Raw genomic sequence first — 13,241 nt, 5'->3', positions numbered from 1 at the left:
GCTGTTCTTGATTTTCCCACAAGTTTATGTAAAACAAAAGAGTAAGTAAAGTTATCTACTTTGGGTAGGTTTTGAATATCTATGTAGCCATAAGTAGCTGCATACTGTGAAACAACAAAATTTTTGTAGTGATTTTATTTTTAGCTCTACTGGTCAGAGACCAGAAGAGCTTAAGCGATAGAAATGTGTCCGGCGTCCGTAGACTACAATAAGATACATAATTCTGTGTCAGTTTTTGATTTCGATGAACCGTGTTGCCGTGGTTAATAAAAATAGAAATTTCTGTGAAATTCTTTCAAAATGCTACTCCTCCTACAGTTTTGGTCTGATTTCAGTATAACTTGGCACACAAGTAGAATACACTAAGTTAAATAATTCTTTGTATTTGTTTTTGATTTCGATGAACGGTGTTGCCGTGGTTACTAAAATTAGAAATGTCTGTAAAATTGTTTCAAAATGCTACTACTCTTACAGTTTTGGTCTGATTTCAGTATAACTTAGCACACAAGTAGACTACACTAAGATACATATTTCTGTATATTGAATTTTAATTTTGATGAACGGTGTTGCCATGGTTACTAAAATAGAAATGTCTGTAAAATTGTTTCAAAATGCTACTCCTCCTACAGTTTCGGTCTGATTTTAGTATAACTTGGCACACAAGTAGACTACACTAAGAACATAAAGAAACTTTATCAACGATCATTATTCTATTTAATGCTGTTTATAAAGTTTCAAATCCCAGCTGCTTAAGGACCTTCTCTTCCTTTGCTATAAGTTCAAACCAGTAGAGCTTCAGTCTCGACAAAGACTTCTGGTTATTTTTGTTTTCGAGGTGTGACAAGAGTTATGAATACATGTCCACCACAAGATTTTAAATGTTACATAAATAAGATCTTGTTTTAATATTCTTGATCCATGAAATCAAATTCCTAGAACCAAAGGCAAAATGAAAAATATGTTTGTTAGGTCACCTGAGCCGAAGGCTCAAGTGAGCTTTTCTGATCACATTTTGTCCGGCGTCCGTCTGTCTGTCTGTCTGTAAACTGTTCACATTTTCAACTTCTTCTCAAGAACCGCTGGGCGAATTTCAACCAAACTTGGTAGAAAGTGTCCTTGGGTGAAGGGGATTCAAGTTTGTTCTAATAAAGGGCCACGCCCTCATTCAAGGGGAAATAATTGGGAATTAATGAAAATTTGGTGGCATATTTTAATAAAAATCTTCTTCTCAAGAACAACTGTGCCAGGAAAAATGAAACTTATGGGGAAACATCCTCAAGTAGTGCAGATTCAGGTTTGTTCAAATCATGACCCCCAGGGGTAGGGCGGGGCCAAAATGGCCGACCAAAGTTTAACATAGAAATATATAGGAATATTCTTTAAAAATCTTCTTCTCAAGAATGACAAAACCATAAATCATCATATTTATATGGAAGCATGTTCAGGTAGTGTAGATTCAAGTTTGTTCAAATCATGACCCCCGGGGTAGGGCGGGGCCAAAATGGCCGACCAAAGTTTTACAAAGAAATATATAGGAAAATTCTTTAAAAATCTTCTCAAGAATGACAAAGCCATAATTCATCATATTTATGTGGGAGCATGTTCAGGTAGTGTAGATTCAAGTTTGTTCAAATCATGTCCCTCGGGGGTAGGGCGGGGCCAAAATGGCCGACCAAAGTTTAACATAGTAATATATAGGAAAATTCTTTAAATATCTTCTTCTCAAGATTGACAAAGTTATAATTCATCATATTTATATGGAAGCATGTTCAGATAGTGTAGATTCAAGTTTGTTTAAATCATGACCCCCCGGGGTAGGGTGGGGCCAAAATGGCCAACCAAAGTTTTACATAGAAATATATAGGAAAATTCTTTAAAAATCTTCTTTTCAAGAATTACAAAGTCATAATTCATCATATATATATGGAAGCATGCTCAAGTAGTGAATATTCAAATTTGTTCAAATCATGTCCCCCGGGGGAAGGCGGGGCCAAAATGGCCGACCAAAGTTTAAAATAGAAATATATAGGAAAATTCTTTAACAATCTTCTTCTCAAGAATGACAAAGCCATAATTCATCATATTTACAATGTATATGGAAGCATGCTCAAGTAGTGTAGATTCAAATTTGTTCAAATCATTACACCCAGGGATAGGGCAAGGCCACAATGGCCAACCAAAGTGTTACATACAGCGGCTTAAACTTTATTGTTGACAAACCAATCGTGTAGATTAATTTGTTCGTGTATTGGCAAGATCGTGCATGTAATAGATTCAATGGTTTTCGGTTTTAATCGTGCATGATCATGTGTTAAGAAACGTTAAAATTTTATTTTGAAAGTTTTTTCAGAATGTTTTTCTTTAATAAGCATTTCGCTTGTATGTTTTTTTTAATCAAAATAAAATGAATGAAAGGCGACTTTCTTATTAAAAGCAGAACAAACTAATTATACTTAGTACTAGATGTGTCACCATTTTAATACCCCCTGCTTGAAAAGTGGAAGGGTATATAGTAATCGGGATTACATCTGTCTTTCAATCCGTCTGTGCACCTGTCACACTTTATCTCTTATCAGCAACTCCTCCTATACTACTGAGTGAAATTTAGTGAAACTTTCACGGAATCTTTGTTTCATTTTGCCATTGTGCACCTCCTATTTATCGTTTTTATTCGACACGCATTTTGGGTTTCCCATAGCAAAACATGTACTTTGCCATTATATGTTTACCTATGACATCACATATAGAAGCTTCTGGATAACCTTTGATAAGACGAGTTACTCCTCTTCACATATTACCGTAAAACAATATATAGCAACACATTTACATTATGGGATGCTGGTATCACAGTACCTCTAGTTTCTTTGATGTTCATTATATGTACTAGTGATTAATCAAGGTCAAGATATTTTTTAAATGAATACATCAAAAGTGTATTTTTTTTTTACAGATTAAATAAATAAATATTTCCCTTAAAAGCTATCATGCTATAACTTGCGCCAGTTTAAATAAGATTGGAAATATATATATATATATTTTGTTTATCAATAAAAGGTACGAAATTACTGTTAGTTACACCATGTAAATTAAATGTGTATAAAGTTAACAAATTATAATTATCTATAACCCTGCTAGGTGAGAATTGCTATTTTTAAATAAACTTTGAACCAAATTCTTACATAAAAATACGCCCAAAAATCAAAATAAAAAACATCGCTGATACTTTTAGATCGATAAACAAACATAGCGTTAAGAAAACCAGGTAGGCTGTTAGAGATACAAGTCACTGTTGACGTGGATGGCAAGCGTCTAACTCTAAATGATACTTATCTTTTAATATGATCTTTATCAACTATCTATTTTGTAAAGACGCATATCGACCTTTTATTAATCAGCGTTGTAAAAATGCAACAAAATTTGTCTGAATTGCAGATGTTGCTTTATTGTTTAGTTATTACAATGACTTCTACAGTAAAATATTGTGGAAAGTATTATTACTTTTCATGTGTTTCAAATCATTTTAGCGGTTTGTTGCTTTCAAACAGCCTGTTTTACTTTAAATATGAGAAAAAAATTTTCTTTAGGGCAGTTGTAGTAATCTATGGTATATTATTAATGTTTTTTCAGATGGCAAAGAGAAAGAAAATGTCTACGAGACAGCGAATGCTGCAAGACAAAATAAGAAAAAGAGAGCAGAGACAAAAGTCTGCAAGGATTCTGCCTGATGAAGTATCAGCTTTGCCGCCACAACAGTCTGCTGTTCCCTGTGGGACAGTGGATGGAGCTGATTCAGCTCCTCCCGGTAATTTTCCGGGGCTTGGTTCGATGGGGTTTCCACCTAAAGAGGAAAAACCCCTGGCCAGGGTGCAGGCCTCACCTCGAGTGAAAATGCATTCACCTGCCCCGAGGTTGTCACCTCCTCGGGGAAGTCGTCTGTTTGTCCATGACGAGGGCAAGGCACCGTCCACTGACTCCCCACCGTGGGTTTGTGCTCCACCGAGGGCACCTGGATCGGACATAGTGCATATGTCTGATCCAGCAGGACAGGCGCAGCTGGATACCTCCAGGATGGAGGAGACCAGTAGAATATCAAAAGATGAAGGAACTTTAACGAAATCAAAAATGGAAACTGAACGAATATCAAAAGGAAACTTGAACGAAAAACCTGATATTATAGAAAGTATAAACAGAGAAAGAGATATGTTGGAGACTGTAGAAAGTATGATGGATTTCAGAGATGATACAGAGATCAAAGAAAATGTCAGAGAGTCAAGCGATAAAACTGATGATAAGGGAGAAATGAAGGAAACAAATGAGAGTAAGGTCTTTCAGAAAGTAAGTGAGGAAAGAAATTGTAAAAGTTGGAATATAAAAGATGTAAATGAACAATGTGATCAGAGAGAAGGTTGTAGTGTGCAGGATGAGGGAAATGATGATTTGAAAGCAAGAAGTTTGCACAATGTATCTGTTCAGGGCTCTTTCCATCAAGCTGATCCTATGTTTGGTGACACTGCAGGAACCCAGTGTGTGGCAAATTGTTTGTCAGGTTTAGCTTATAATCTTCTGAAAAGTGCAGAAATGTGGCAAACGGCTGATATCAACAAAGTTTTAGTGAATGGAGATGAACTTTACACATACCTGCAGAACAGTTCTTCAATTACAAGTAGGTATTTGTTAGTAGAAGAATTACCACAGTATTTTGAATGCTATAACAACACATTTGACTTTACAGTGAAGGTTTCGGTACCAAGTTTCATTAGTTTATCAGAGGAGGAGCCATGTTATGAAGATTTTAATGCTTATCCTCTTTTTGAAGCTCTCCAGATGGCACTTGCTGAAACAAATGGGTGTTTTGTGTGTTTTGGGGGAAATACCCTTTTAATTGGAAAAACTACTGATGGCTTTTTCATATTTGATTCACATGCACGGTGCTCTCGTGGATATTTAAGTGTTAGAGGGAAGAGTACAAGAATTTTGTTAAAGGATGTTCAGGATGTTTACTTACATCTAAGGTCTCTGGCTCTCTCTATGGGATTTTCAAAAACTGTTGAATGTGAATTAACTGGAGTGCTGTGTTCACTGAAGCATTTTGCTATTGCAGAAGTTAACAAGGTTGAACATGTTAAAGGTGATGTAAAATTTTCAGAAGCATTCATAAGTTTAAGACAAGGTGTCATGATGTCAGATCAATCAAATGTTGAAGAAAATGAGAGATATGCAAGAGGATTGCAAGGTACAAAGCAAGACAGCTTATTGTCAGATCAGTTAGAGATGTTGCAGACAAATGAGGTGATATTTATGGACGAGGAAATAAAACAACACAATTTTATTCCTTTGTCTGTAGAGAAGAAGATGGAATTGAGCAAAGAGTTGGGATTGTCTTATTTTACTTCTAGATATGAAAATGATGCTGTGATTGTGAAAGGCATGGATATACCTAGCAAGTGTAAAGAAATCGAAGCAGATGGAAATTGTTTTTTCAGGGCAGTATCATTCAGTCTGACAAACTCTGAGAACTATCACCAACTTATACGAGAAGCTGTTTGTCAACACTTGTTGAAACATGAAACAAAATTTCAGCAGTTTATGAGATATGAGGGATCATTAAGGTCTTACTTGGTTTCCAGTAAAATGTCAGACGAGGGTGTATGGGCCACTGAATTGGAGATTCATGCAATGTCGCACATGTTGAATGTAGACATTTATACTTATTCAGACAGGAAATGGATTTGTTTTAGTGGGGAAGTGCCAAACCCTGAAGTAGATGAACAGAAGGAGTCTATTTATTTATACCATAAACAACAGAACCATTATGATGTTGTTTTATGTGTTTCAGCAAGTCTATCTGGAAAGGAATCGGTCATGCAAACAATGTCTTGCAAGAGAGAGTATAACTTGCGCAGAGGAAATCGACTTCGAATGAAAGAAAAGCGAGATACCTTTGTATCGAAAGGGCCATTGCATTCGAGTAGAATACGCAAAGACAAATTAAGGAAAAAGTACAAGGATAGTAAGCACTTCCGGAATAGAATTATCAAGCATAGGAGAGAAATGTATTCAGATGCAGACACAAAGTTTAAAATACAGATTAGGAACAGGGAACGATATCGTGCTTTAGATTTAGAACACCGAGAAGAAGTTCAAAGGGCAAGTAGAAGAAGAAGTAAACTGCAATACTACACTAACTTCAATCACAGAGAGGAAAAAAAGAGGAAAATTGTTGGGAGATACAAGTCTGATGTTAAGCACAGAGAACAGGTGAAAGAAAAAAACAAGGAGAAGTACAGAACAGACCTTGAATATCAGGGAAATTTGAGGAAAGCAAGTACTGAGAAGTATAAGACAGATCTGACTCATCGGAAAAATGTTAAGAAGGCCAGTACGGAAAAGTACAAAACAGATCTGAGACATCAGGAAAATGTAAAGAAGGCCAGTACGGAGAAGTACAAAACAGATCTGAGACATCAGGAAAATGTTAAGAAGGCCAGTACGGAGAAATACAAGACAGACTTAAAACACCAGCAAAAAGTAAAACAAAGAAGCACTGACAAGTATAAAATGGACTTGGAACACAAAACTAAAGTAAAACAGGGGGCCTTGAAAAAGTACAAAGAAGATGAAACCTACAGGATGAAAAATAAAGCAGCTCATGTTCAAAGATATAGTTCAAATGAAACTTTTAAAGCAAATATGCAAGAAAGAGCTGCAAGGAGGTATCAATCTGACATCAAAGTCCAATCAAAAGTAAAGAAACGTAGTAAGGATAGTTATTACTCATCTTCAGAAGCAATGAAGAAGAAAAAAGAGAAAGTTGCACAAAAGAGGAGGCTGAAGCAGATGAACTTGGAACAGGAAGAGGAAGTTATCAGATTGTTTAAGGAAAAAGCTAAGGAGGGTCCAGATTATGCTTGTACCTGCTGCCATAGGTTATTGTTTAAAAATCAAGTTCAAGCTTGTGAACATCAGATGTATGAGAAAAATGAATCTGCAAGAACTATTTCTGACATTTGTTTGGTACACAAGTATTTGCATGAATGTTCTGAATCTTGTCCAGAAGCATGTACCAAATCATCATTATGGATTTGTTACACTTGTCACAGGAAAATAATGAGTGGCAAAGCACCAGCTGAGGCTTCAGTGAACGGTTTGATTCTGGAAGATATTCCACCAGAACTGACTCGATTAAACAGTTTGGAACAGCATTTGATTGCGATTCACATACCATTTATGAAGGTCATGGCTCTTCCCCATGGTGGGCAAAAAAATGTTCATGGACCTGTGGTTTGTGTGCCTTCAGATATGAAAAAGACAATCAGTTTACCCAGAAAAGAAGATGAAAACTTATTGTTGCGTGTGAAATTGAAAAGGAAATTAAATTACAAAGGCTACTTTGAATATCAGTTTGTTAATACAAACCATGTCATGTCAGCCTTATCATACTTGAAAGAAAACAATCAGTGGTACAAGGATTTAAAAATAACATCATCCTTAACTGAAAGTTTGGAGACTCATGAAGAAATGTCAGATGTTGATACAACAGGTGAAATTAATGAAGAAATGGTTGCATTTGATACATGTTTACAGCCTGTTGATGTTGCACAGGAAGTTTTAGATCATTATTTCGATGACGTGTATAATATTGCACCAAGTGAAGGGAAGAATCCTGTTCGAATGTTACAAGAACCTGGCAACGAAGCGAAGGCATTTCCTTGTCATTTCCCAAGTGGTAGTTTCTCCTGGAATGAGGAAAGATCAGAAAAATTAACTCTCTCGAAATATTTCAATAATAGGTTAATGAATGCTGATGACAGGTTTGCAAAGGATACCAATTACATTTTTTTCAGCCAGTACATGTCTGAATTGAATCAAGTGATCGAAAAAACACAAATTTCACTTAGAAAATCACTATCAAAATGTACCAATGGAAAACCAGTTACGATACATATGCTGCAAGACCCGACTACTCTCTCCAGTTTGTTGAGAAATGATGATGCTTTAAGATTTATGCAGCCAATAAGAGGAACTCCTGCCTATTGGTCAAGTACTCAGAAGGACATTTTTGCCATGCTGCGACAATTAGGAATCCCAACTTGGTTTTGTTCGTTTTCTGCAGCGGAGTACAGATGGAATGATGCTGTTAAAAGCTATATTGCAACAGCAGAATGATAACAGAGATCCCGATGAGATGGAGTGGTCAGAGAAAAATGAAGTTTTAAGATGCAATCCAGTCACAGTGGCTAGAATGTTTGAACACAGGTTTCAAATATTTCATAAGGAGGTCATTCTTTCCCCAGCAAAGCCAATAGGAAAAGTAATAGACTTTTTCCAAAGAGTTGAGTTTCAGCAGAGGGGATCCCCACATATGCATTGTTTATATTGGGTTGAAAATGCACCTAATATTGATTCTGATGGAGAAGAAGCTGTGTGCGACTTCATTGACAGATATGTGACATGTTCTGTTCCTGCAGATAGTGATGACCCAGAATTGAGAAAAAGTGTCTTAGAGGTACAACAGCACAGCAAGAAACATTCAAAGTCTTGTAAAAAGAAAGGCACAGAGTGTAGGTTTAATTTCCCAAGGCCCCCTTCTCAAAAGACTTTCATTACAAGTGCAAATGAAGAAGAAAACGCAGAGGAGTGGGAAAAAGAGACAAATGTAAACAAAGCTTTTGCAAAGGAGATATTACTTAGTGTTTGGGATAAGATACAGAATGATGGTGAAAGAATTCAAACAACACAAGAATTGTTTGATGATCTATCACTTACACAGGAGCTGTACGAAGATGCCTACAACATGTTATCTACAAAGAGATCAGTTGTACTCGAACGCTGCCCGAATGAGGTATGGACGAATCAATACAACAGATGTCTGTTGAAGTCCTGGGATGCTAATATGGACATACAGTTTGTGCTGGATCCTTTCAGTTGTATTGTTTATATAATTTCCTATATATCAAAGTCAGAAAGGGAAATGGGTATGTTACTCAAACAAACAAAGTTGGAGGCTGAGGAGGGAAATCACGATGCCAGACAAACGATGAAGAAAATTGGTTCAGCATACTTGCATCACAGAGAAGTAAGCGCACAAGAAGCTGTGTACAGAGTATGTAACTTGAAGATGAAAGAATGCTCTAGGAAAGTGTTGTTTGTGCCTGTAGGTGACAACCCGGTGCGCTTAAGTAAGCCACTATCAGTGCTTAAGAAGAAAGCATCAAAGGATGAAGAGATAAGTGTTGAGGAAGAAGATGAGGAGGATGAAGTTTGGATGACAAACATTATTGAACGTTACATGAACCGACCAGATAAAGCAATATTTCATGAAATGTGCCTCGCGGAATTTTGTTCAGAATTTAGAGTGCTTGCTAAATCACAAGTTCCGAAGAAGGAAAATGAAAATGTTTTTGAATTACAGAATGGAAAGGGTTTTGTGCAACGAAGAACAAGAACACAGCCTGCTGTTGTTAGGTATCCCAGGTTTAATGTTGAGAAAATGTCAGAAAAATATCATCAGTCTCTCTTGCAACTTTTTCTACCCTATTGGACAGAGGCACAGTTGAAACCACCAGGGTTTGAGTTATATGAGGATTTTTATGAGACTGGTTATGTGAAAATTCTGGGGAGAAAAAAGAAGGAATCAGTGAAGTCAATAGTGGATTTCAATCATTCACTTTATGCAAAGAATGAAGATGTTATTGACAATGCTCAGGAGGCATATGAGATGATAGGTGAACCAGAGGATGCATGGTCACGAATTTGTCCAGAAACAGAGGTTCTTCGAAGGGAGGGTATAGCACAGAGAAAGGAAACTACAGTGCCACAGGAGGAAAACATAAATATCATACCGGATATCGAAAGCGAGACACATAATGCAGATGTCATGTATCATGTTCACCAAAATGCAGCTTCAAGAGAGGAAATGCAATCTGTTCTTCAAACATTGAATGAAACACAGAGTGAAATTTTTTACTTGGTGCGCGACTGGTGTTTAGGAAAGATTGCAGGAGAAAAACCTGAACCACTACATTTATTTATTACTGGAGGTGCAGGAACTGGTAAAAGCCATCTCATAAAAGCCATTCATTATGAAGCATCACGTTTGCTTTCACGAATAATGACTGAACCAGATAGTGTATCAGTGCTTCTCGCAGCATTCACGGGAACAGCGGCTTTCAACATAGGCGGAAATACACTTCATCACCTATTTTCATTAACAAAGTATCTTCCCCTTCCTTATGAACCACTTGGAGAACAAAGTCTCAGTGAGTTGAGAGTTAGGATAGGAGATCTTCAGATCCTAATCATTGATGAGATATCAATGGTATACAAAAGGCTTCTCTACTACATACATGAAAGGCTGGTGCAGATTAAGAAGTGCAAAGAGCCATTTGGAGGGGTTTGTGTTATTGCTGTTGGGGACTTTTACCAGCTTCCTCCTGTTAAGCAGCGAAAAGACGAGAGACTTTACAAAGAAAATATGAGTTATCCAATGGACTTCTGGCTTGAGTTATTTAAAGTCATTGAATTGAAAGGGATAATGAGACAAAAAGAAGACTTGTCGTTTGCTGAGGTTCTTAATTCCCTTCGTGTAAGAGAGAGAGATCAACCGTTAACACATCAGCAATGTGCTATGTTGGAAGATTGTATCAGAGAAGGTCCAGAAGATGTTCTTCATGTTTTTTCTACCAATGAAGAGGTTAACGCATTCAATTTGTCAATGCTAAAGAAATCTTGTGAAGATTTACTGGAAATTGAGGCCCAAGATTACAAAAAGGACAAAACATCGGGGAAACTGATACCAAAAAACAAACCTGTGACAAAATCTAAAAGTGATGGCCTCCCAAGTTCGCTCTTATTGTCTGTCCATGCAAGGGTTATGCTCACAAGAAATTGTAATGTGGAGGATGGACTTGTTAATGGAGTAATGGGGCACATCTGTCAGTTTTCAATGGTTGAAAACAGTGATAGAGTTGTTAAAGCTATAGGAGTAATTTTTGATAATAAGGAAGTTGGGAAGAAGTCCGGACAGAAGACAATGGATGGAAACCTAGTGTTCATAGAAAGAGTACAAGAAGAGATGAAGGAAAAGGCCAGTACGGTGGTAAGACACCAATTTCCAGTTAGGTTGTCTTGGGCATGTACGGCTCATAAAGTGCAAGGGATGACAACTGAGAAAGCTGTAGTGAATTTAGATAAAGTTTTTGCTCCACGCAACTAGGTTAAGGGCTACCCAAAGGTAGATCAGTGTATGTAGAGCCTCGGGAATTCGATTATGACGTTTTTGAATCTCGGCGAATAAATAATAATCTCAATTATTTTCTTTTTCATATACTCTTACATACTTTGAGTTCTCATGATTATTGTAAATATTTATCAATGTGTAACTTATTTTGTCATTATAACACGATTCGAATGTAAAATCAAAGCCAACTTGATCTCGCTGTACTAACAGATATGACGTCATAGGCTAGTTTGACACGCAGTTTCTCTGTACTCGAGACGCGGATAAAGCTTTTAGTGGAAATAAAAATATGAAAATTAAATCTAAATAAGCGTGATCTGATTTAAATTAATTCATATTTTTGAATGCATTAATCAATAGTTCACAGTCCTATTTAATTGATAACTATTAGATCTCTTATAAAGCCGCAGTCATGCACTTTTATACAGAAACGTACTACAATCACATGTACAACCCCTCCAAAATCTAAAAAGTTCAACGATATCCACTTGATTATAAATTATAATATTTTATATACATGTAGCTACTGTCCCTATTATTTTGAAAAGTGCTGGGAGCAAGTTGTGCGCTGTTGATTTTTTCCGTAGTTTTACATTTCTTCAATGCGTATAGTGTAAATGCACATAGTTCATCAAAAGTCGGCTAAATTTTATATTATTCCCGGGCATGGAGAAGTTACTCCCAGCACTTTTCGGGCTAAGAAATTTGTCTTAAAGAAAACACAATCAAATTCATAGTGAAAAATTATCCGTATATCGTTGAACTTTTACGATCTTTGTATCCGTTCATATTTATTTCTATTTTAAACATGTCACGTGACAAACAGCTGATGTACCTGAAGTCGCGTTGGCCGAACTCGGTTGAGACCCTATACATACATATGCATTAGTATAGTTCCCATTAAATTAAAACTCATGCTAATAAAAAAAATATCAACATTATATTGATTTTTTCGGAATATTTTAAGCCTTATTTCCTATGGGCGGCCTTAACCTAGCTGCGCAGGTCAAGCATACGTTGCATTGTCAAGGGTTACTTCAAAGTCTGGCTTATTTATTGATACAGAAGATTCAACTCGTTTACAGAGAAATATCTTTGCTGATCCAGAGGTAAAGTCAGCATTAAATGAAATGCCGAAGGTTACTTTTGATAACACTTCACAAGCCTTACTATCCACTGGGAAGAAAGTAATTCTGCATAACATACAGAGCTTGCGCAGTCATTTTGAAGACCTACAAAATGATGCAAGGTTTAAAGAGGTTGATGTTATATGCTTAACAGAGACATGGATAGGATGTGGGGAAAATACGGAGAAATATGGACTGCAAGGGTTTCAGTTTCATAATCTGCCTAGAGAGGAAGCATATGAAGAAAGTATTGTCTCAAAACAAAGTTTACGCATGTCAAAGGGTGGAGGAGTTGGGATGTACTTGAAAGATAGGGAGGATTATGATATTGTTCTAATTGCCCAGATGAATATTGAAGGAATAGCAGTAAAACTAATCAAGGAAGATATTTTGTTGTTGTGTGTATATCGGCCTTGCATGGAAAAAATAACATCATTCCTACACAATCTTCAGAATGTTCTGGGCTTCTTGAAAACAAATGACTATGACTGTATCATCATGGGTGATTTCAATGAGGATGCTAGAGCTAATGGCCCAATTCAGAGGTTTATGAGAGATCAAAACTTCAGACAACTTGTGTCCTTTAGCACCACTGAAGGTGGAACAACACTGGACCATGTCTATGTGCCGAACTTAAGACAGATTGAGGTTCATCGATTACCCACATATTACAGTTACCATGATGCTATTCTTCTTAAATTCTTAGATCTTTAAAGCAGCACAGTGTTTTAGAAGCCAGACAGTATGTAATAAAGTAGATGTTGTTCATGCACCTATGGCAGCCGTTTGTGTCAGACGATAACCGATTTACTGAATGTTTTGTACAGAAAAATTTTAGCTTTTTCATTGAAAAAATAAATCTTGTAGTATTTTGC

The 13,241-nt window shown here is 36.6% G+C and overlaps 2 protein-coding genes across 2 annotated transcripts; both read left to right on the top strand.

Annotated features, from left to right (window-relative positions):
• Nucleotides 1-3,627: 3,627 nt before the first annotated feature.
• LOC134250049 (uncharacterized) lies at nucleotides 3,628-8,166 on the top strand. The gene has a single exon (XM_062732408.1). The coding sequence runs from the start codon at nucleotides 3,628-3,630 to the stop codon at nucleotides 8,164-8,166; it is 4,539 nt and encodes a 1,512-aa protein (XP_062588392.1).
• A 19-nt stretch (nucleotides 8,167-8,185) lies between these two features.
• Nucleotides 8,186-11,215, top strand: LOC134250048 (uncharacterized). Its single transcript, XM_062732407.1, has one exon. It carries the CDS (start codon nucleotides 8,186-8,188, stop codon nucleotides 11,213-11,215), a length of 3,030 nt encoding a protein of 1,009 aa, XP_062588391.1.
• The last annotated feature ends 2,026 nt before the right edge of the window (nucleotides 11,216-13,241 follow it).

The sequence above is a fragment of the Saccostrea cucullata genome, unplaced genomic scaffold (genome assembly GCF_032062105.1).
Source record: "Saccostrea cucullata isolate Sc308-1 unplaced genomic scaffold, CSIRO_AGI_Scuc_v1 ctg7655, whole genome shotgun sequence".
Taxonomy (NCBI): domain Eukaryota; kingdom Metazoa; phylum Mollusca; class Bivalvia; order Ostreida; family Ostreidae; genus Saccostrea; species Saccostrea cuccullata.
Note: the sequence above shows the minus strand (reverse complement) of the source record. Positions and strands in the feature narration are given on the sequence as shown.